The sequence below is a fragment of the Mixophyes fleayi genome, chromosome 8 (genome assembly GCF_038048845.1).
Source record: "Mixophyes fleayi isolate aMixFle1 chromosome 8, aMixFle1.hap1, whole genome shotgun sequence".
In the NCBI taxonomy this organism is placed as follows: Eukaryota; Metazoa; Chordata; class Amphibia; order Anura; family Limnodynastidae; genus Mixophyes; species Mixophyes fleayi.
The window spans coordinates 23,499,471-23,525,258 of NC_134409.1; the positions used below are offsets into that span (position 1 = coordinate 23,499,471).

General features: G+C 39.6%; 1 protein-coding gene across 1 annotated transcript in view; it reads left to right on the forward strand.

The window, feature by feature from the left end:
* The first annotated feature begins 2,401 nt into the window (after positions 1-2,401).
* PODN (podocan) overlaps positions 2,402-25,788 on the forward strand; it is a 50,183-nt gene continuing 26,796 nt past the window's right edge. Inside the window, exons 1-4 of the mRNA XM_075182119.1 lie at positions 2,402-2,638; positions 13,515-13,824; positions 14,562-14,655; positions 16,188-16,252. Of these exons, the coding sequence (XP_075038220.1) occupies positions 13,525-13,824; positions 14,562-14,655; positions 16,188-16,252 (459 nt within the window). The 5' untranslated portion in view covers positions 2,402-2,638; positions 13,515-13,524. The remainder of the gene's footprint in view (positions 2,639-13,514; positions 13,825-14,561; positions 14,656-16,187; positions 16,253-25,788) is intronic.

Consider the following 25,788-nt stretch of genomic DNA (forward strand, 5'->3'; position numbering starts at 1 on the left):
TGGCTCTATAACATATGTTATCCACAGGCTTAGAGATAATGTTCCTTACAGTAATCCTTAATAACTAACCACTGTAAAATTTGACTAATATAATTTTTTTTAAAATATAACCCTCCACCCTACTTCTATTAGTTTTCAAGCTATGAGAACCTGTAACAGAGCAGTCTGACAACCAGGTTCACCCATATGTACAAATCTATGGAACCTGCTCTGACATACATGTATGTATACATACATACATACATACATACATACATACATACATACAATTTGTCACCCAACCTCTCTCATTGCAAACCACAAGTGCAGCTAGCTCATTCATCAGATGACCAACAATCCAAAGGCCTCTGACTGGTGTTGGGTAAATGATGTGGTATTACTACAATTATGCAAAACGTCGTTGCTTAGCAGTTGAAGTCAAATTTTGTCTCCAGTTAATAAATGTTGAAAATGTTATCACTTTTTATGAAAACTTGCAGACTATATATATAGTCCAAAAAGATGCTAGTTAGATAATTGGCTGCTGACTAAAGTGAACTCTAGTATGTGTGTGCCTCATTATTAATACATAATATTTACTAAACTGGGGGTTTGAAAAAGTGGAGATGTTGCCTATAGCAACTAGTCAGATTCTAGTTGTCATTTTGTAGAATGGGCCACCGGGGGACCGGGCTATCCCCCCGAAAGGCTCCGACCCTGAACGCTCCCCTCTTTTTTTGGTGGGGGAGGGGGAGCCGAAAAATTTAAAGGAAAAAATATTCACATGACCGCGGCGCTCCCCGACTCCTCTCTTCTCCGTTTGCACGTAATGTCGGGCGTGACGTCATCACGCCCAACGTTCAGTGAGGAGTGCCGCAGAGAGGAGTCGGGAAGAAAGAAGCCGATAGAAAAGGTAAGTGAAGGAACAGAGTGAAGGGGGAGCATGGCAGAGTGTGAAGGGGGGCTAGAGCAGCATGGCACAGGGTGAAGGGGAGCCAAAGCAGCATGGCACAGGATGATGGAGGGGGGGGGGCAAAAGCAGCATGGAGGGCGCAGTGTGATCATAAGGCGGCACAGCTTGGAGATGAAGGAGCACAGTAATGTGTGATGACACAGCGGGCTTGTGACAATGTAATGTGTGTGTGGTAGGTGGTGGCTAACTAATGGGTGCGATTTTGTTTGTAGGGTGAAGGTGGGGCAATTTAATTTTATAGTGGGGACTTAATTTAAGATGGGGTGGTTTGGGGGCTATTGAATGTGGGGCTGAGTTTGAGGAGCATAAGGTCTATTTATTAAATGTGAATATGAATTATTTAATGGCAGTGACGGTTGCAGGAAATAGGTATATTTATTGTACGTAAATGCGATTAATTTATTGCAGGGGTTGTCTGAAGGGAGGGAATAGGTTTATTAAATGGGAATACTATTACGTTGGGGCTGGTTAAGATTTTGTACCCATTATTTTTTCCAAATGGGGCCCCCAACATTCCAGGATCCAGACAAGCCACAACTAAAGAAACCAGCATCCACAGGTGGTGAAAGTGACAAGAACAGGTAGGACAGTCTGTCAAATGTTCTGAGTCAAGTGAAGGCTTGGCTAACCTGTGGCAGGTTAGCCTAATATTTGTGAAACTACAAGTCCCAGCATACCCTTCCAGCAATAAGCTGCTATATATTGGCAATGCATGCTGGGGCTTGTAGTTTCACAACACCTGGAGTGCTACAAGTTGGCCAAGCCTGGTCTAGTGGGACAATCCTGATTTTTGGTGACTGTTCTGCCCAATCTAAGAAGCAGGTCAAGACTGTGTACTCTTTATATACACACTGCATTCTTTATATTCTACACTATGGTGCTAGCTGTCCTCGTGGGCTGACACCTCCCCCTCTAGTGTCTGGTCTCACCTCTATGATGGCTGGCCACATCCCCTCTGGTAGGCCCCTAGCGTTACAGTCCCCCGGTGGACCCTTCAAGCCCCAGTCCGACACTGTATGTGAGTAATAGGTGACATTAATTGAGTAATATTCACCAGACAGTCTAGAAATCTAAACCCTGCCTAGTTACTCTGTAAAGACCTGATTAAACAATGGATTACCAATGGCTAAAAGTTCTACATCAATATGTTCGAACCAATCCGAGTATAATTCAGTCCCTAGGTTCTTTATAGTACAGTGTAGAGGTTGGTCAGGTGCTATATAGTAAATCCAAGTTTCATTGTTATTATCACCATGATGAGTAACATACACTGAACACAGCACAGTTAATATACATTTCAGGATCTGTGCAAACAGGTGCAATCTAAGCCACAGGCTAGATAGAGTAGGATGTATTAGATGCACTGTTCACAGTGGACTACAGATGGCACAAACACATCAGACTTCGTGCATTTTGTGAGGAGCTGCATCCTTATAGCTAGTTGTATTTAAATCCACACTCATAAAATCCCATCTATATCAGCCAAGAGCGGGTCTCGGTTCAATGCTGGGCTACTCTCCTCCCCCTGTCAGGCTCTTTCCATAAACCCCCTCACATCTGCCAGGGAAGGCAGGACGTCCCCGTCCCACATCTGGGCTGGATCCTGTTTACTGGGAGGCTGCAATTAGAGGGATCCTTGACATGGCATGAAGCGATTGTCTGCTCCTTCATCTCTGTTTCTGCAAGGTAAGGGGGAGTGGTGAGAATGAGACAAGGGGGAGAGGGGAGTGAATGCAAGTGACGAGTTGGGGGAGTTAGAAGAGAAATTGGGGAGAATATAAATAGAAGGGGTAACAAAACATCATATAACTGCATGAAATGAGTAACGGGGAACTTGATGAAATGACAATATGGAAAGAATATACATATATGAATAGATGTCTTATATTCCATTGAAGAGTGACAGGTGATCACTGTTAAGATATAATGTGAAACGTTTGTAGTACAAAAGTATATTCTCATTTGGTGACTATACCATTGTGTACCCTTTTGTTTACTACTTGTATGTAATTAATACAAGATCAACAGTTGAGGCATTTTATATGAGGAGAAACTTTGTATCATAAATTAATGATTCATTAATGTATGATAAACTAGGACTTATATAAACAAGCAGATAAACATTTTGGGGTATATTTACTAAACTGCGGATTTGAAAAAGTAGAGATGCTGCCTGTAGCAGCCAATCAGATTCTAGTTGTCCTTTTGTTGAATGTACTAAATAAATAATAACTAGAATCTGATTGGTTGCTATAGGCAACATCTCCACTTTTTTTAAACCCGCAGTTTTTTAAATATACCCCTTCTTGGCTAAAGATGGGTACACACCTATGCTATCTTCCGTCAGATGTGATTTCTGTAACTATTTCACCAATGACTGAAAGTCCCGATTGAGGATACTGATTCATGTGTACTACACAATTTACCTTCAGATCTATGATCTTCTGTAATCTCATGACCATCTGCTAAAAAGATTGAGGGCTAGATTTACTAAACTGCGGGTTTGAAGAAGTGGAGATGTTGCCTATAGCAATCAATCAGATTCTAGTTATTTATTTAGTACATTCTACAAAATGACAGCTAGAATCTGATTGGTTGCTATAAGCAACATCTCCACTTTTGCAAACCCGCAGTTTAGTAAATATATCCCTGAGACTCTGTACACTCTACAGATATCTGCCTACATTGCTTGTCGTGAGTCCGTACACACTTCCACATTGGCCTGACCTCGTTCCATCGCTGATAGTGATTTTTAGGAAGTTCATAAAGCTAAATCAACAGATGTGATGTGTTTTGCTACGATAAAACATTATCATGGGAGCATACACACTCTTGCAATATCTGACCAAACTTTGGTGAACTGTGTGATCTGCACGATAATTTCATTGATGTGAGGCTTAAGACTATTATTAGATAAGGCATAACATTGTTAAAGTTGTATGTAATGCATTTTCAATCTTTAATCGTGCAGTGCTACATAAAAGTGCTTTGCAACGATTAATAGGCAAATTATTCCTCCATCTGAAAAAATAAATATCAGCGTCCTGTATGAAAAAGATAAAACACTGATGTTTTGGATCATGTCGGAGATCATATTCTATAGCATGTGTAGGAATTATTTAGTTCAAAGGAGACGAGCGATGTCACATACAATCAGACTTAAAAATACTTACTCTTTGATGAGTGGCCAAGACATTAAATAAAATACAGCACAAAGTATAAAAATAATACTTATTTTCAATAAGAAACTTTGAGTTGTTGCAGGAGTACTAACAGAAGCACAAAGGCTGGTGTAATCTTAGGGTTATTGATAATTTCATACTATAATGATCGCCACAAGTTACCTGTTTGTTGAACATACAACGCAAATTGTTAAAATCCTACGTACATCCTATTTAATTCATACAAAACGTACGAAAACCAGATGCAAAGCTGAAAGAGGTCAATAAATCCTAAAAGATTCAGGATTATGATGTGAGCAAAAATTGTATCCACACAATTTTCACATTTTTGCTATATTTTGATTTTGCTGGAAAAATATATATTTTTTTTGCCTTATAGAGTTTTCTCCTAATAACGTGTTTAAATAATAATAAAGGACTATTTAGTTTACCCACATACCACAATTGCCTGGGTGCTCCAGTATAGAGATCAAATAGCAGTGATATAGCAGCACTGACATGAAAGAAAAGGATTGAAGAAATGTGTCGGCCCTCTGTGGGGCCTTAATCGAGACGTAACAAAACCGAACTCAAGCAGCCAAAATTTAAATTCCTTGAAACAAGCCCCTCCCAGTGAGCACCTGACCCTCAGTGAATGCTAATATGAACACCTGCTGCAGTGATATCATTATAATAATCAAACTACAGCTGTAGTATATTACAATACAGCCATGTGTGCTACCAACCTGGATAGATCATCAGGTTTGTTATAAAATAAAACTAATATTGTTGAAAAAATAATAAGAAAGAAAATGAATTATCTTAAAATGTTAGGACAAAAAGGGCCTGATTCATATTTCGGACGTAAGTCCAATTGCGCAGTGTATCTTGCGTGAAATAACTTTAACCAGGCCTTACGCTAATGAACGCAATTGCATGCAATTAATGTCTGGATGCAAATGACACTTTTGGCTAAATTTACAACTTGAGAGGCGGACCGGGGGGATGGGAGGGGCGGACAAACATAGGCTAAATACACTAGTTTTCAGCTGTATCATTTGCACTTAGTACAGGACAGATGTAGCCGACTGATAGTGATGACTGACACAGCATAATCTTTGCTTCAAAAGTTACATTTACGCTATCAAAGAACAGCTGTATGCAACTAAGATAGACTATAAATGTATTGTATGTACACTACGTGTTGAAAAGCATCTTTATGTGAATTTAAAGTAAAAAAAATTGTGAACCTTCCGAGAATTTCGGGAGAGTAGGCAGGTAGGCTCTATGTACCTGTTTTGTCTTCGGCTGAATTGTGTTGTGTGCCATGCAGTATATTGTGTTAATTGCATCAAGGCATGTATTATTCTGTTTATCTGTAATCCTTGTTCTTATCTGTATGGATTTATGTAATCTTGTTATATGTTCCAACCCGCTATGTATGGCATTAAAGAAGCCTTGTGGTGCTTTATCAATAAAAGTTAATGATTATAATAATGAGCTCAGTGAATATCATAAGATAATAAATATAAGTTTATACTCTGGATGGGTGCTGATACCTGGTATTCCCACGTGGACGCCCATCCAAGTACTAACTAGGCCAGACCCTGCTCAGTTTCACAGATAGACTCATTCAGAGTAGTAGGACAGTAGGCATTGCTCAATCTTAACGTTTACTCAATCTGCGGAAGCCAAAACATTAATTTTTTAAATAACTAATCCAAAAAGTTTGAAGAGTACATAACATTTGTGTCAAATGTGCGGCAGGATTCTACAACTTGTGTCCGCATCTTACACAACAAGCAGTTAATAATGGTGTTCATTGAGGCCTCCAATGAATTCCACCTCAGGTTCATGGATCCACTGATCCTCTGTTTGCAATCAATCACCCCTTCTGGGTGGCAGAACAACCTGGTCAATAATAATGTACATTAAGGTCAACAACTTGTGACCGTGATTAGCAAACTGTGTTGGTCACTGTTGTTATTCTTTATTGCTGCTTAGATGGCTGATCTATGAAGAAGTTCTCATTCGTGTAAGGTCCGCTCAGTCAAGTCATGAACTTGAACCAGGGCCTGATTCATAGCCCAGTCATCTAGGTCCAAGATGCTGAAAATACAGAGTGTCTCCCATTGCAAACTAAAATATGTATCTGCTCATGGGTGCAAAGTCCAAGCTGTTAGATATAAATCTATATCAAGCAGTAATTTCTATTTTGCTAATGTAGTTCTCATGGTTAGGCTTCCTTTCTCCATCTTACTGGCACGGTACCAAATGTCCATGAAGAAGTATTTACCCAGAATTACAAGACTGATACCAAAATGCTGTTTGACACTGTCACAGTTTTAAGCAGATGTCCACGAATCGGCCAAACATTCAGACCAATATAGATATAGATTCATAGAATATCTTAGTAATTAAGTATATAAAGTGTTCCCTTCAGTAGATAAAAACTGAGTGCGCTGTATAGGGAAGATAGAAGGTTTCCAATAGAACAAGTGAAACTTTAATGATAAATAAAAAGTACAACGTACACTTACATTCAGGGGCATATGCAGTTGCATGAGAGAATCCGGGTTAATTTATTAAGGTGCTTCTTTGCTACACTTTTCGGAACTTGGACAAGTTAACGTGTTGGTTAATGGTGGGAGAGCCGTATAAATATCCAAGGTTTATTGCATATGCCACTGAATGGAAGTGTAATTTGTATTGTTGTTAATCATCAAATGTTTTACTTGTTCTATCGGAAGCCTTCTCTCTTCCATATCCATCGCGCTCTATTTTTCCCAATTGTGGGAATGTCGCAGATTCCTATGGTGCTGGGCTCTACCTCACTTCCCATAAAGCTGGGATTTGGTTTGTAAACTTTCTGCACTGAGTGCACTTACCTAATCCCCTGGTGGTTTGACTGTTAATGTTTCTGTTTGACAAAATGTTTGACCATTAAGCCAGCACTGGAACACAAACTATTGTTGATTAGAGTCCAAGGAAACCGAATGCTATCACAGAAGGTGCTAACATTTTGACTGTTTAGTAAACAGGTCCCAAAAAGCTTATGTAGCGTAGCTTTTAGAGGGGAATATCTCACTTCCCAATCTGACCCATTTCCCTGTGATGTCACACCACTTTATTCAAAGGAAACCCTTTTTATTTGTGATTTAAAATTATGTTAAAATAGTGTAAGAACATAAATGAGCAAAAAAAATAGAAAGGAGTGAAACGCTGCTAGCAAAGAGAAAGGGGGAGTGATAGGCTTGTGTCTCAGTGTCATACTGCTTCTGGCATTTTAGTTCAGACAGTTCAGAAATTGAAATTGAATTTGGTTGATATAGGAGTGTTGCAACAAAAAATGATCACAGAGGCAGGATCATTGCTGCGGATATGGGCATGTGTAAGCTGGCTCGCCATCTGCACAGTTCAAATGAAAGCCCAGATCAGAAGAGGTATAGCGACAGTACCGCAGCAATAATTGTATAAAGGCTTCACCAGGCAAAGGGGATTATTACCAATGATATCAGTGCTGTCACCGGCGCTAACTCTTAATTATAGGGAGAAGACAATAAAAAAGCCTATTTTCACTGGCAATAGTGATTTTCGCCCTCTGTCCTATACTAGTACACTAGACAGCTGCTAAGCCCCTCCTTACATAATAATAACATTAAACTAGCCTGCAGACCATAACAGCTAGAACATATATGTGCAATTTATACCACGAGACTCGTACTGCGTGGGTTAGCTGTTACTTGGACGTCTTGTTGACGTATCTTATTTTGTTCAGCATTTAATAGACTGTACTTCTAAGAGCTGGATTGCCTTAGTCCACACTATGATTGCTCACATCACGCTGGGAACACCACTGTCCGTTTTCATAGAGACCTCATTAACGTGCCTGTTGTTTTCTAATCTGTCATTGTGATTGCGGTGCAGTGACACAGGTACGCAGACGTCTGTGTCTGGTTTTGTACATTTCCCATGTCAGTAAGAGGCCCCATCACGATGTGGAAACCACCAGCACTGCTCACACACTGAGATTGTCAAACACAAGAGAAATGTTAAATATCGTCAGCGGCTTTGGCCAATTTTTTTTTTTTATCTTTCCTGCGTGTACTTTTGCCAAGGAACTTGGATCTGGTGATTAGTAAAACAGCTGGGGATATTCAAAGTAAGCCCTAGTCATAGCACAGCTACAGACAAGTGGATAGACTGCATCTGTGACTGATATATGCTGGACTTTAACTTTCTCTGCAGACCCTTTGGAATGAAACTGGCTATTTAAAGGCACAATGCTCATGTAAAGCACATTTCAGACATTGCCCTGGCACTTGCCAGCGATATATCTCCTGAATATGTAATTAATACCTTTGGAATGTCCAAAATTTCAGTCTATATTAACATATTTGTGGTTTACAAATCTCTTTGTAACATGTCCTCCTATCTACACTCCTCTAATAACCCTTACTTTGGTTTGTAAATGTTCTCATTAAGGAGAGCAAAGCATAAAAAAGGAGTAACTTTGAATCTGGGCAAAACCATGTTGCATTGGAGGGTGGATAAATCATACTTGCCAACTCTGCCGGAATGTCCTGGCCAAAATAATGCGATTTGCGGTGAATTGCATCATTTTGGCCCCGCCCCCGCATCAAAACATTATTTTCGATGCAGGGGGCAAAATGAAGCGATTGACCGTGCCCCGCGCCCTGCCGCCTTCTAGTCACGCCTCCTGTCCGGGATCTCCTGGACTTCAGTGCCTAAAAGTAGGCAAGTATGAGGTAAATTTAAAATGTGGGGACAGATTTATAGTTGGGGTAGGGTATGTTCTAGATCAACTTTAAATTTCAGTGTAAAAATAGCTATCAAATATTTGTGTGCTACACGAAAAAGCAGCCAGTATTTAACTTATGTGTAAAATAATAAACTAATTTGTACCCCTTGCATTGTAACATGGTTTGTCCCAAAGAACATTTACTCCTTTTTTTTGCCTTACCTTCCTTAATTGACTCAGGCCCATAGTGTATAAAAGTGCTGAAAAAAAATTATTTTACTTCGCTCCCCAAAACTAAATCTCACTTTTGTACTTGGGTGCCTTCATGTGTCTAGCTGACAATAAGCTGACACTTGGTTTATCCAGCTCCTCCCATCAGAATATGCAAAATTTAGCACACCAGGGGGTAAATGTATGAATCTCCGGATTCTTCATCTCCGGCGTGTTCAGCCTCTTCAGCGCTTAAATTTAAAGCGGCACTGCATTGTAAAGGGAATCCCTTTACAATGCAGCGCCGCTTTAAATTTAAGCGCTGAAGAGGCTGAACACGCCGGAGATGAAGAATCCGGAGATTCATACATTTACCCCCAGGAGATACCACTTGTCCTACATGCAGAAACTATACATGCTGCATATCATCAGGTGCATTTGACAAAAAAAGGCATGAATGTCATTTACACTGTGGGAGATATATCTTTGCACTTTCATAACTTTAATGTCTCTCAAATTCTCCAGAAAAAAAAATGTAATCCATGGTAAATTAATACTTCTGCGCAAAGGAGGCACAGTGGTTAGTATTGCCATTTAATAAACAGACATACCCCACACATCAGCCCATACATTAAAGTAGTAGCATTTCCATCTAATTAATATACTTCATCCCTCACCAGCTCCCACCATTAAATTAACAACATCCCCATTTAATAAACCAAATTATTCCTGGCCTTATCCAACATTAAATTAAAGGCTTCCATATTTAACAAACAGAATCTCGCCATTAAATTATTAACATTTCCATTTAATGCAAAGGCCTATTTTCCCCCAGCCCCACAATCAAATTATGGCTTACAAATTTCCCCACATTTAACAGTAATTATTGTTATATAATTAATATACTTATTAGATAATTAATATTCTACTGATCTTTTACATTACTTATGTTTTCATAGTATGCATCATATATTTATGAACTCCAAAGCACCCCCCCCTTCTCTCAAACCCCCTGCATCTCCATCTATTCTCTCCAGACCCCCCCCCATTCACTAAAGACACTCTCCTCATCAGACCCCTCACTCTTCTCCAGACCCCCCACCCCCATTCACTCCAGCCCCCTCTTCTCACCAGTCCCTGCAGTAGTTTACTTACCTGAGCTTCTCTTTTTTCTGTCATTTTTCTCCTGTGTCCTCCTTCTGCGTCGGCTCCTCATCGCCTGTGTTCTGACCGCGTCCTGACGTCATTGTTTGTACGTCAGGACGCTGCAGGAGCAGGAAGCCGGCATCCTCCTCCTGGCGCTGCCCAGTTGCTGTCTTTCAATGGGCAAAGTAGTCCTGCCGTACTGCCACCGTAAGACACCACTGCCACTTCATGGGGGTGTAGTATGTAGCGGGCGGTTGTTGCGCCCCCCCACTAGGCCTTGAGCCCTGAGCTGTCGTAGTGATTGCACCGCCCTTGTTACGGCTCTGCCTATCTGTGTGGAGTTTGTATGTTTTCCATGTGTTTGCATGGGTGTCCAAAAACATATTAGTTGGTTAATTGGCTTCTAACAAAATCGACCCTAGTGTGCGTGTGTGTCTGTGTGTGTGGTATGGAATTTAGAGTGTAAGCTCCAATGGGACAACGACTGATGTGAATCATCATAATCACCATGTATTTATATAGCGCCACTAATTCCGCAGCGCTGTACAGAGAACTCACTCACATCAGTACCTGACCCATTGGGGCTTACAGTCTAAATTCCCTAACACACACACATAGACAGACACATCAACAGACACACACAGACTAGGGTCAATTTGTTAGCAGCCAATTAACCTAGCAGTATGTTTTTTGGAGTGTGGGAGGAATCCAGAGCACCTGGAGGAAACCCACACAAACACGGGGAGAACATACAAACTCCTCACAAGTAAGGCCATGGTCGTGAATTGAACTCATGACCGGTGTGCTGTAAGGCAGAAGTGCTAACCACTGAGCCACCGATATGAGTTCATATCCTTTGTACAGTGCTGCATAATATAATTGGAGCTATATAAACAATAATAGATGTGCATAAAGCTGGTAAACAGAGACTGTAATAGTCGCTTTGCGCACCACTCGTATCTCATATGAGAAAGAGGGAAGACTGTTATTATGTAGTAATATTCCACACATTGAAGACATTGTTTTGTCTTAGAACTCCCTGGATTTATGTAGCATCAATTTGCTTTTAGTGCTTTCATTTCTAAAGAGCAAGGATAATGAAGGTAAGCTTCTAGGCCAACCCGTGGCTTTCCGGGTGTTGTGAAACTATAAGTCCCAGCATGCCCTGCCAGCTATTGGCTGGCTATCTTCTGGCAAAGCATGCTGGGGCTTGTAGTCTCGCCAACACCTGAAGGCTTCGAGACAGTAACATGTTAGTGAATCTCTTCAGCTTATGATAATTATAACCCTGCTCAGCAACTACTGCAATGGGTAGGTCAGTGCCTCATGAGCAGGGTGTAGGTCACTGATGCCGTGTCAACGAAGGTTCTCATCTCTGTCCTAGTTTAATGCTAAGGGATATCATATACAAATTACATTCTGTAGAATCAAACACTAGACATTCAGTAAATATTTCCCTTCTCCCCAGACATTTGGGCCACTGAGAAACAGGAAAACTCCTGGTGATGTTTACTGGAAAAGTAGTAGATAGTTCTTAAGGAATGCACATTAAAAAAGACATTAACTAGGCACGTCACCAAATGTTATATGATATATAGATCTAACTAAATGATGATATGCAAACAGACATATTGGAGGAAATAATACAGGAAAGATCTGGGGCCTGATTCATTAAAGAACTTAAATTAAGAAGTTTCTTATTTAAGTCTCCTGGACAAAACCATGTTACAATGCAAGGGGTGAAAATTAGTTTTCTGTTTTGCACATAAGTTAAATACTGACTAAATTTCAGTGTACAAATAAGCTATCAAGTATTTGTGTGTTACATGAAAAAACAAAGTTGATATTTGTGTGCTACATGAAAAAACAGTCAGTATTTAACTTATGTGCTAAACAGAAAACTAATTTTCACCCCTTGCATTGTAACATGGTTTTGTCCAGGAGAATGAAATAAGAAACTTTTTAATTTAAGTTCCTTAATGAATCAGGCCCGTAGTGTTCAAATGAATGTACAGAACCATACGTGGTATTCAAATTAATGTACCTTTATTTATTTTAGTATGAATGTAACTGTATCTGGCGCCAAGATTATGGTTTGGGAATGAGGTTTAATCATTTAAATATTAATACCTTTAAGTTTATTTTACGTTTGATTACTTTTAGTTTACTTCATATATTCTTTTATTATACTTTATAATATACAACTTATTATATAACTTTTGCATTATCACATACTGATAACCCCACTGGAGGTCATGAAACCACAACTCGCTCCTTATATAGTTAGACATATATTAACATCACTGTATATAAGTATAAGTGTATAAGTTGTACTGTGTATAAGTTTTTAACTAAAGAAACAGAGCTGTTTGTCTAATACATCAGTTGCACAATGTTAGTAAATAGGACAATAAACATGTTTTTCCTAAGCTTTTTGTGTGACATATACATTAAGAGCCGCAATTGTGCCCCAAATTGCAAGCATAAAATGCATTGCCAAAAAAAAAAAGCCACAATTGTGTGTATATACAAATGTTAAGATTCGGGCAGGTTGCTAATAGCGCTTGGGCCTGGTTTACGGATGACACATAGCAGATACACAGTTTCGGCAGAGCATTAGCAAGCAGCCAATCACAGCCAGTAACCATCACCGTCAGGAATTTGCACCTGCCCCCGACCAATGGCAAATAATACGACTTTCCCAGGTGTAACTGCGTCTTCTTCCTGGTCTGAATCTGTTCGTGATTGCGAGTACACGTAGATTGGCGTAAGTGTCAAAATCATGCGAATCTGCATGGACGCATATGTGCGAGCCCAAAGTTGTGGGCATGCGGGGTGACTTGTAATGCAACATTAATTCTACCCACAACAACCTTTCAGCTTATTATTTAAGTGCAATGGAAGCTGATGTTTAATAGGTAGTTATAGATAACAGCATATTAGTGTGTTATAGCCAAGGCTCTGTTAGAGCTCAATGAGGAACAGAACAGATTTTATATGGATGCACATAGATGATATATGTATTTGTACACGTTCAATTTATTGGGAATGCACAATAAAAATATCTCCGAAAAGCATAGTGTCTAAAAAAGAAAACATATAAAGCAGAGAATAGATGTTTGTATTAATTAGCTGATTAGCATTAATTTGTGATTTGCTCGTTACTTTATCCCAGACTCATTAAAAACATAGTAACCGCAACCCCCTCCCCCCCCCCCCCCCCCAAAAAAAAGAAGAAGAAACACAAACCAAAAACTGTGTCCATTGTTCTTTGTTCTTCCAGCCTTTCTGAAATGTGTCCCAGTGTTCCGGTTTCTCTCTTCTTGCTCATGTTGGTGTCCTCCCATGGAATCCATGGACAAGAGGAGGTGGAAGAGGAAGAGGAGTATGACTATATACTGGAGATTCCTACAGAAGAGGAAAATTATGAAGACTTTGATGGCGTACTGAAAGAGGCCAAGCCCACCCCTACAGCCCTGCAATGCCCCAAGGATTGTACCTGTACCCAAGAAGGGGTCGTGGACTGTGCAGGAGTGAACCTGAGGGAGTTCCCCGTTGACCTCCCCGAATTTACAAACCAGCTATCTCTGCAGGTCTGAACTGCTCTGCATAAAACACACTGTCATATTTTTTGCCAAAGAAAATGTAATTTATGAATGTATCATCATCATTTTTTTTATATAGCGCCACTGATTCCGCAGCGCTGTACAGAGAACTCACTCACATCAGTCCTTGTCCCCATTGGAGCTTACAGTCTAAATTCCCTAATATATACAAAGACAGAGAGACTAGGGTCAATTTTTGATCGCAGCCAATTAACCTACCAGTATGTTTTTGGAGTATGGGAGGAAACCGGAGCACCCGGAGGAAACCCATGCAAACACAGGGAGAACATACAAACTCCACACAGATAAGGCCATGGTCGGGAATTGAACTCATGACCCCAGTGCTGTGAGGCAGAAGTGCTAACCACTTAGCCACCGTGCTGCCCCAAAATGTGCTTCTCTCAATGTGCATATGACAATCGTACCTCTAATTTCACATTTACAGTTTTATTTTTACAGTAAAGCACATGGATTAGAGGCCAAGATTGGGGGTGTATACTGTAGCATGTATTGATGAGAGATACTGGAGGGATCGCACTATCCTCCGTTGCTTAGAGCGGACTAGACACATGAATACTCAACAGTCTGTTCTGTGCTCGGGAACTTACTGCACTCTGCTCCGCACTCTACTCTGTGCTTATTACTATGTACTATTCTCCTACTTTCTGTACTCTATAGCCTGAAACACCGTACACTGAGCTGACCTCCTTTTGTAACTTGTATAGAATAACCAGATACAAGAGATTCCACCAGAAGATCTGACCAGACTTTACAGACTGGAAACCCTCAACTTACAGAACAATCGTCTCACTTCAAGAGGTGAGAGCAGAAACTTATGTAATAAGATAGAGACGACAGCGTTGTTGGGATACTGTGTGGAAGTTGTGTAGATTATGGGCCTGATTTTGAGTTAGGAGCAAAGCAAAGAAAAGTAGAAACTTTGCACCTGGACAAACCATATTACAATGCGGGGGGGGTACAAATGGACTTATTTTTTTGCACGTTAGGAAAATACTGGCTGTTTTTTCATGTAGCACACAAATACTTCATAGCTTTGTTTTTACACTGCAATTAAAGTTGATCTAGGACATGCCCTACCCCATCTTGAAATCTGTCCCCATATTTTACATTTTTGCTCCTTTGCTTTGCTCCTAACTTAAAATCAGGCCCTATGGGAGAAGCAAACAATTTGTGGCTAGAATCAAAAATAATCACAGAATTTAGGAGCCATTGGAGTTGTCAGACTGTAAAATTGCCTAAAATAAATGCATCTGTCATACAATTTTAGAGGGCAAGCTTCATTTCTTTTTTTGCTATCGTTGTAAGATAAGCACCTGCGCTGTATTTTGAAGTTATACTCATTCCCATATATAGACAAGAATCAAGGGCGAAACTATAGTGCTGTTTTTCTGAGAAAGAGTTCATCATCATAATCATTTATTTATATAGTGCCACTAATTTCGCAGCGCTGTACAGAGAACTCACATCAGTCCCTGCCCCAATGGAGCTTACAGTCTAAATTCCCTAATATAGACACACACTCACACACAGACACAGACAGGGAGACAGACAGACAGAGAGGGAGAGACTAGGGTCAATTTTGATAGCAGCCAATTAACCTACCAGTATGTTTTTGGAGTGTGGGAGGAAACCGGAGCACCTGGAGGAAACCCACGCAAACACAGGGAGAACATACAAACTCCACACAGATAAGACCATGGTTGGGAATCGAACTCATGACCCCACTGCTGTGAGGCAGAAGTGCTAACCACTAGGCCACTGTGCTGCCCAAGAATTCAATGTAAAAAGAAGTCCTTTGTGCATGTGGAGCATCATCAATTTGAGAGCTGCACCCGTCTTGTGTAACAGCAGTTTATATAGAAATGTATTTCAAAGATACATTTAACCCAAAATAAGACCCAAGTCGTGCTTAACTGTCGTCTGTACTCACTTCCTGTACTTTCCAGGATCAAGGGGCCACAAGCATCAGATCCATGTACCACGAAATACCAGAGCAAGTTGAGCACATGCACAATGCAGCTATTTTTACATTTACACACAACATTATTCTACACAATGCACTCTTGTACAACTCTAAATCACCCTCATTGTAACAAGCTCTGCGTCAGCAACTTAAAACCCGAACTCTTCAAAGGCAAACTAACTGAAAGGAAAATAGGAAAATGTTCTACTGTGTCAGACCTGGCTGAGATACAAAGTTGGTTGCCAGCCATACATTCTAGTACAAACACATCTGGATCTATATATAGATGTAGCAAATTAATGAAATATGGACAATATGCCAATATTAAAGCTGTTTCTTTCTCTTTCTCTCTCCCTCTCTCTCTCAGGGTTGGCTGATGACTTGTTTGAACAGTTGTCAAATCTGAGTTATCTATACTTAGCAAACAATAAGGTAGGACCGCTTCTGTATTTAAAACTTGTTTAACACTATAGCTGATTTCAGCTGTTTGTAAATATACATTTCAGCAGATTATTTACAAAGCATAAAACAGCCAAGGTGTGCGTATATTTCTTACCAAGTATGGGACTAGTTCAAAAATGGGATTTTTGAAACAATGTTACACTTCTGGACAACAACGTTGTGGACCAATCAGGTTTAATAAGTAGCATTCTGCGTACATTGGCACTAAGGGGTATATTTACTAAACTGCGGGTTTGAAAAAGTGGAGATGTTGCCTATAGCAACCAATCAGATTCTAGCTGTCATTTTGTAGAATGTACTAAATAAATGACAGCTAGAATCTGATTGGTTGCTATAGGCAACATCTCTACTTTTTCAAACCCGCAGTTTAGTAAATCTATCCCTAAGTGTAATAGGATTAATATACTATATAATATACTACTATCTGCTATAGACTTTTGGACCAAGTTTACAAGACATTGGTAATTGAAAAGGGAATATTTGTCCATTCCAAACCGTCATTGTGCTGCTGTTTAGTTATTAGGACAATGAAATTGAACTCCGACAACCTATGATTTTTTTTTATATATGTGATATTTTTTATACATGTGGTATTTTAATTTATTTTAATCTATTTATCTTTTAGTTATTTAGCCATGACCTCTTAATTTGGTTGTTGCCATATTTATTGGTAATCCTTTAGTGTAATTATTGGTGCATTTATATGTTTCATTGACTTGTGCTAGTTTGTATGCCTATTACCAATTGGGTATTGGTTTAGTGGTTTATTATATGCAATAAATACTTTTATGAACAATATATACCACTGACATCATCTGATCGTTACAATTAGAGGGTAATAGCTTACACTAATAACACGAACATGATTTAATAATACTGGAACAATTAGTCACTGAGCAAATAACTAACTTTTTTATTTGGAATGTTAAAATGGCCAAGGCAATTTTCTTAGGGGCACTCATTCCTATGCGGACAGATACACAATTGTATTCACTCCACAACAGGACTTAATTTTTTATGTGTATTGCTTATGTCTGCCTTCTTAATTAGGTCCCTGGGTCCACACAATACACATTATTTTGTAGAGCAAAATATGTGTATGTCAGAATGGCTAATTCTATTACAGTGTCCATGTATTGTACGAGAATACACACTTTTTTTGTGTTTTGTATACATGTGTATTGTACCTGTATGGTTGCAGACCATTACACGTGTGTAACGCACGTGTGTTATGTAACTCTTTACATCTATATTGGGAACCTATTCATATTTACCCTTTCTAAACTTATACCTTTATAAACTAATAAACTAAGAAACTTTATAAACTAATATTAACCTTTATTAACTAATATTTGTAGCACACCCAGAATAACCCACACAGTGTTAATGCAACAGTTTCATTGCAGAAAAAAAATATTTAGTGCAGAATAATAAAAGTTATAACAATAGTACTACACTTTAAAGGTGCTAGTGATTTGTAGCAGAACCGTTTCAAACAGCATACACATTTCAACAAAATTCTTCTCAAGCTTTTTAATTTTTTTCTTGACGTCACTTATAATCGCTGTTATTTCATTAAAATAATCGTTGAGCTTTAAGACGTTTTTATCTCCCTCAGAACTTTCATCGGATATGACGATGGTATCTACGAAACATGAAATAAAAAATGTTTAGCAATAAACTTCTATATCTGTAATAAAGTTAACAAAAGTCTTTATCCAACACCAGAAAGAGTCCCATTTGCTCACCTTGCACACTGCTCGAGATCAGTTTGTGTTGTGGTCCCTCTGGTACAATAGCGGGCTTAACCTCCATAGGTTCTGTAAAACAGGTTACTATAACGGTACAGGTATGTGCCCAAAGCATTGTGTTGCCTACACATGTTCATTTAAATACTTTCTTGTATAACTTCTTTCATATCTTCGTATTTAATATCAATCTTTTCTTGTTTGATAACAGGTGTTACATAAGTGGTATCAGTGGTATCTAAGCTGCTCTTATCACCATTAATTTTTATGTTTCTACGCTCCAGTCTCCTTCGCTCTTTATTTTTCTAAGGTCGGACCACCTCTTCTGAACTTGGAATTTATTTATTTTCTTACCAAGTTTTACCTTCAGTAATCGCAGTAGTTTTTGCATTTTCAGCTCCTTTCTATTATTAACTTTTTGGTATTCTCGCTGTTGACAGTAGTAGTCGTACTGGTCCAGTACTTTTACCATCATCTCCACCGCTTTTGGGCTCATTGGTTTTGCTCTTTTAACTGCTGTAAATTTTATTTCTTCTTCTTCTTCTTGACCATCTCCCTTCCCCACCACATCTCCGCCTCCATTGCTCCAACCCCCACCGACACCTGCTCCTCACCCGCCATCTTCTCACATCCCTCGGCGCCAGACAGGGTCCACAGTAATTTTGAACACTCGCACATAGGCGTTCGCTTCTGCTGTGGACCAATCAGCAATGATACCCGACAGAATGGAGCATTGTGGGTGCCGACTATTCGTGCATAATAAACTCTTCTACTGTATCCATTGTAGGGAAAAAAGTATGAATGAATGAAGAGACAGTGTTGTCTTCTGTTTTTATGTGTTTTTGGTTGTTAACTATAGTGAAAGTTCTGCCGCTTTATCGTCTAAAACGAGGCTGGTGTGTATACAGTCTACAGACCGAGCAATCGGACCATCAATCGGATGTTAAATCGATCGGCATAAAAAGTTGGTGGAAAATTAGGCAAGTGTGTACCTAGCTTAGCTTGAAGAGAATGTAAAATAAAGGCAAGCAATTTTCAATACCCTGGGAGGATCCTCGTTAATTATTTGTACTGTTTCCACACTTTTGTTTGATGCTATGTATACCAAAGCCCATCCGTATCCTTTCTAATATTAAATACACAAAAACCTTGCAGGTAACCACAGTTATATTCCCTGTCAGTATACTATACTCAATTGTAAACACCTATAGTTGTTAAAGATATCAGGCAATGTCAGTACTGACATATAACACAATGGGGCCTACCGTATTTCCCCATGTATAAGACGCACCTTTTTCCCCCCAAATTTTGGGTCTAATAACTGGGTGCGTCTTATACAGGGGTAGTAGCACTTACACTGTCAGATGATTCCTCTGTCCGCTAAAGTCTTCTTTCTTCTGTCCGTCTGATCCTGATGCTGGAAACCCGCTTAAGGTCCTGTTCGAGATGTCCGGATGTCCTTTCAGGACCTTGTCAAGGTCCTGAAAGGACACCCGGACATCGCGAAGAGGACCTTAAACGGGTTTCCAGCATCAGGATCAGACGGACAGAAGAAAGAAGACTTTACCAGACAGAGGAATCATCTCACAGGGTAAGTCAGAATTGACTATAGCGTTGTCTCTCCTCTGTATATGCTGCACAATTACTCTGTGAAAAAATTCAGGATAGTGTTTATCCTCAATTTTTTCACATGATTTATATAGGTGCGTCTTATACAGTGGAGCGTCATATACATGGGGAAATACGGTAATTATTAATTAACAGGATTTTGCCCCAATAATTATCATCTGTCATTGCAACAATGACAGATGACTTTTCGGATGAGTTTAATAAAAAATGATCCCGGGACAGCGTATTCGATAGGAAGCTGTCCCGGCGACTACTTTACTTACCTTACAACTGTGGTAGTCTGTTTCTCCCCTCTGGTTACTATCCCATAGTGGCTTTCCGTGCGAACTAAGGTCACCCATGCCCAAAGCCACTTTGCGATAGTAACCATAGAGGAGACCAGGAAGGCTGCGGTGAGAGATCCGAAGATCCCTCAACCGCAATGCTCCCCCCGCAGGGTAGAATGGCTCATACCATCTTCATATGGGGTTAGACAATGGGCCAAAGCCTCGAAAAGCTAGACTTTTTGGAGCTTATTAAATTGCCCCAGACCGCAGTCCCCATTGAAAATTATGGTGACTGCGGATTAATGCAAAACTTAGCCTAATGCAGGAGATATCTATGATATATCCTGCGTTAGGCTTTTGTTACATAGCTATGTAACTTATAAATGCCTAAACCATGTGAGAAAAAGCCTTATGGCTTAATAAATAGGCCCCAATATGCTTTATCTTTATTACTGTAATATTTATAATTCATTGTTACTCTTCTATGTATGCTCCATTTTCACTTCTCTTATCTGTACTGTATAGATCAGTGGCTCCCAAACTTTTGCAGTTCACGGCACCCTTAGAGTCTCCATAATTTTTTCAAGGCACCCCTCCAAAATAATTACTGAGCAGTCCCGTTTTATAATTAGTTGGGTCAAAAAAGCGTAATAAGTATTTAGGTCAGTACAGAAATTCTTATTTAGTTGTATGCAAAAATACACAGAAATCCAAGGGAAAATAATATTTTTATATAATTTTTTCAATTATATTTCTGTCAAAGAATAATTTACATTTAACTCACTCTATAATGCCCTCCTTCATCTCCCCACACACTCTGTGCCCCCTTCATCTCCCCACACTATGTGCCCTCCTTCATCTCCACACACTCTGTGCCCTCCTTCATCTCCACACACACTGCACCCACCTTCATCTCTACACACTCTGTGCCCTCCTTCATCTCCACACACTCTGTGCCCTCCTTCATCTCTACACACTCTGTGCCCTCCTTCATCTCTACACACTCTGTGCCCTCCTTCATCTCTACACACTCTGTGCCCTCCTTCATCTCTACACACTCTGTGCCCCTGCGTCCACACACTCTGTGCCCGTGTCCCCTCACTCTGCCGCACCTATGTCCCATCACTCTGCCCCCCTCTGTGTCCCCTCACTCTGCCCCATCTGCATCATCACGCCCGACATTCAGTGACAAGCGAGGAGGGAGGATGCTGGGTCCCGGGCACCGTCGGATTGGTAAGTTTTTGTTTGTTTGTTTGTTTTTTCTCTTCCTGGCTGCACCACCCCTGTGACAGTGCTGCAGCACCCCTGGGAGCCGCGCCGCACACTTTAAGAACCGCTGGTATAGATGCTTGTTGTTATGGTGGTCTCTCCTGCTCATTTGGCGTTGTCATCCCTGGTGGTAGTGGTAGGGAGAGCCACGTGCTGAAATGATGGATCCCAGCAATCTGTGCGTTCACATATGCACCTATTGCTGCAGCGTCCAACAGCATGCATGCGATGGCGTCATTGAGCACATTTTATAGATGAATGTTTACTCACGTCAGCAATATGACACCAACTTCTGAATGGGAATAGTAGTGTTATTCCTTCAAGAGCATTACCGTAGAAGAACTGAGATGTCTCTTTAGGATTTTGACGATTCAATCTTGCTGGAAAGAGTTAGTAGTGAAGCGTGATTCAAACCAAATTCTCTCTGGATACACTTGAGCTTAAAGTTTATTAAAACTAAAGATGTGGAAATGTGAACTGGCCCTGAGTTGACATTTTTAGCAAGTACAAATGCTGGGCTGATTTCCATGAGAACTGGCTGTGTGGTTTTTTTTTGTTTTTTTTTTACTTTGGCGTTGTTAACAGTGTTAGAGGGTTTTATCCCTGTCAGAATATGGAGTGAATAGAGCTGGCACTCGAGAAGTTCTTGGAAGCAAAAGGAAACAATTAGTACACATATAACTGCGACCGGCCAGAATTACTAGTGGTTGTGGAATATCTGCGCTGTGTGAGTCAGTAGGAAAAATGTTATTGCACTAACCTACTTATGACACATCTTGGCTTTGCACTTAGATGTGTACACACCAGCAGTGGCTGTGTGGTGCGGAACGGAGGGACGCAGGGAAAGCAAACACCTTCGTATCTGCGGCCATCACATAATATAGGAATCCCGCAAAAACTTCTCTACAAATATTCAGCTTAAAACTTTTCATTATCTGTAGCTCTTAGTAACTGATCTGCCTGGAGCCAGGTAACCTGTAAAGCACATTGTCTACGCAACACAGAAAAATATATTTGAAGATGGATCTCTTGTCCACTTGACAGTCAGACTTGGTGCCAAGAATTGCAGTCACCACCGACTACAAATATACTTGTGGAAGGAAGGAAGGAAAGGGATCTCCACGCTCCTTTTATATGAGCACCAATAGCAAGCCCCAATGAATGCCAAAAAAACCCATAAAGGCCACACTACATATGATATTAATGCCACACTAGATAGAATTGCTCTGTCAGTTTTACCCAGGTTATTACCTCTATTAATGTTTCAGGGTGTCTCACTCCTTCATATTTGCCTGGGCATTATTTCCTTAATTATTCCCAACTATCTTATGCTTGAACATTTTACATCAATAAGAACAAATGTATGGGCCTAATTCAGCAAGGCACATGGCTGGTCAGTAATAAATATCTGCGGATAATTGCAGTCGCTGCACCTGGCTTTAAGTTACTTCCTTTAACCCCTTGTTGTATGCACGAGCCAGGAGCCAGGAGCTATGTTCTTTGCTTATCAGGAAGTAGCTTTTATTCTACACCACCATCCACAGGAACCGGGCCTCAGTGCACTGGATGTTTTGTGAGGGTTCCCATATTTTTCGGGCTCCCCAGGCCAAGTATTTAAGGCGGCCAGACTTCCACACCTATGGGAAAGCCCAGTGATGTCATTACTGGAGCACTCCAGCTGTAGGGAGAGCCTTGGTTCTAATAAGACTTAGGAAGACCCTCCTAAAATACTGTAATGTGGCCCAAATCCCAGAAGTTTATGTTTGTTACTGCTGCTGTAGTAAAACAATTTAAAAAGAAAGATGTTTCAGAGACAGATAAATCTATGGTTTTGCATAATATAAAAATACAAAGGATAGAATTGAGTTACATTTCTGATACTTTATTCCCCAAAGTAGTTAAAAGATGGACATCATACACATCTAGATTCTTATTTTAAATAGTCATTCTACCTTTTATACAGTTATGGCCAAAAGTTTTGATAATGACACAAGTATTAGTTTTCACAAAGTTTGCTGCTTCAGTGTTTTTAGACCTTTTTGTCAGATGTTGCTATGGTATACTGATGTAAAATTACAGCATTTCATTAGTTTCAAAGGCTTTTATTGACAATTACATTAAGTTTATGCAAAGAATCAATTTTGCCTAAGAACACAGCCATGATTAAACAATGATACCAAAACATCCTCCAAGAGCAACTTCTCCCAACCATCCAAGAACAGTTTGGTGATGAACAATTTCTTCTCTAACATGAGGCAGCACCTTGTCACAGGGCAAAAGTGATAACTAAGTGGCTCGGGGATCAAAACATGGCAATCCCATTGAGAACTTGTGGTCAATCCACAAGAGGCGGGTGGACAAACAAAAACCCACAAATTATGACAAACTCCAAGCATTGATTAGGCAAGACTGGGCGGCCATCAGTCAGTATGTGGCCCAAAAGTTGATTGACAGCATGCCAGGGCGAATTGCAAAGGTCCTCAAAAAGAAGGGTCAACACTGCAAATATTGACTCTTTGCATAAACTTAATGTAATTGTCAATAAAAGCCTTTGACACTTATGAAATGCTGTAATTTTACATCAGTATACCATAGTAACATCTGACAAACAGGTCTAAAAACACTGAAACAGCAAACTTTGTGAAAACTAATACTCAATACTGTCATTCTCAAAAGTTTTGGCCATGACTGTACTGTTCATAACTGGTACTGTAATCAGCTCTATTTCCCTATAGTGAGGATTTGGCAATTACTAAGCATCCACTGGCAAAACGATTATCCATTTGGAACTCCTAGAAAACAAGCTCGGATTCCATCACAATCCAAGTTTTCCCTAAAACATGCTGGCACAAAATTCAAACCAATGCAATTTAAAAAGTTCTGATACAGAGAAACAATAAACATAAAAAGGGTATTTGCAACACAAAATACAAATAAAATGGGAAATGCATTGCTAAAAAGTATTAACCCAATGAAGATACACACAAAAAACTCTTAGGGGCAAATGTATCAAGCTGAGAGTTTCCAGCGGGTTTGAAAAGTGGAGATGTTGCCTATAGCAACCAATCAGACTGATATTTTGTAGAATGTACTAAATGAATGATAAGTAGAACCTGATTGGTCGATATAGGCAACATCTCCACTTTTCAAACCCACCAGAAACTCACAGCTTGATACATTTACCCCTTCGAGTCAGTGCTCTAGAAATATCTTAATTTATCGTAAATATTAGGGATACCTTTTAGAATTCTCCAAATGCCCACAAATGATTACTATTGAGTGTCTTGTGTGAATTTGGAGCCTTTGTTATTTACCTTCAACAAAATTAAAAACATTCAAAAATCTGCAACATTTACGTTTTTCAGAACATCCCTCAATGACTATTCATGAATTTTTACAAATGACATCACACAACTAACAAAAAATACCTTGACTGTCCCAAAAACAGTATAAAATGTATACGAGTGACCAAAGTTTAATCTCCATTCCAAAACCACATAATCCAAATGCAAAAAATTGGTACAAAACACAAAAAATACCTTCAATCTTAAACTGTAGTGGCCTCTCCCTCTAAAATATAATATCTCTATTGTTTATCGGATACCTTTTAAGAGCTCTGCAGATATAGTTTAGGGCATGTTAGAATACTGGGTCATAGTGGATCAATTCCACCTAGATGTTCAGTGATCAACACTAAGAACCAGGCCCTATCAGAGGTTCATCAAGGCCCAGGGAAACCCAAATTAAGAGGCCCCCACACCTCCCTTTTCTTAAAAAAAAAAACAACCCAAAAACAATAAAAATGTATTTTAAATTGATTTTATTGCTTAACTTTATTAAAATTTACAAATAATTACTGTGTATATATATATATATATATATATATATATATATATATATATATATATATATATATATAATACTGATGTACTGGAATTTTGGAGATTTCAAATTAGAAGTGCTTTTCTAGCTTTTTTTTCTGCAATCGATTTGGAAAAATCCAGCTTTTGTGCCACGCCACAGTTAATATTGAGCATGGCTAGCCCATTCAATGTTCTTGCCCCATAGTTGAGCGATGATAGCTTTTTACGTTCTTCAGCACACTGAACGTTCATTAGAAGCAACAGATGCTGACAAACTGAGGAAAATGTGCAAATAAACTCTGATGTTGGGAAACACCCCAGAAAGTTCTAGGATTTCTGTAAGAAGTTCCTTTGGCTGCTTTCCAGCTTAAAGTTTCTACTATAAATTCACTTCAGGAAAGTGAGTGTGTCACTGAGATCTTGGGCAATATCTTTCTTGTGTTGTTGCTGAAAGTTTTCATCTGCGGAGCACAGGGCTTCAATACTCATTTTGTTTAACTCCTAAAGAAACTTAAACAAGTCACAAATTACTTCCAATGAAGTAAATGGAGGATGAAAACCAGAGAGATTGGAGTCTACAGCTACATAGAAAACGTTGACCCTATAGTGCTTTTCGGCATCGGATTGAGTGGGTAGGTGACGACTGGTGGGTAAATCTATGATGATCTCATCCCATTTATCTCATATCTGTTCAATGTTTTTGAGAAGACATTTGGAGCTAGATTTACTAA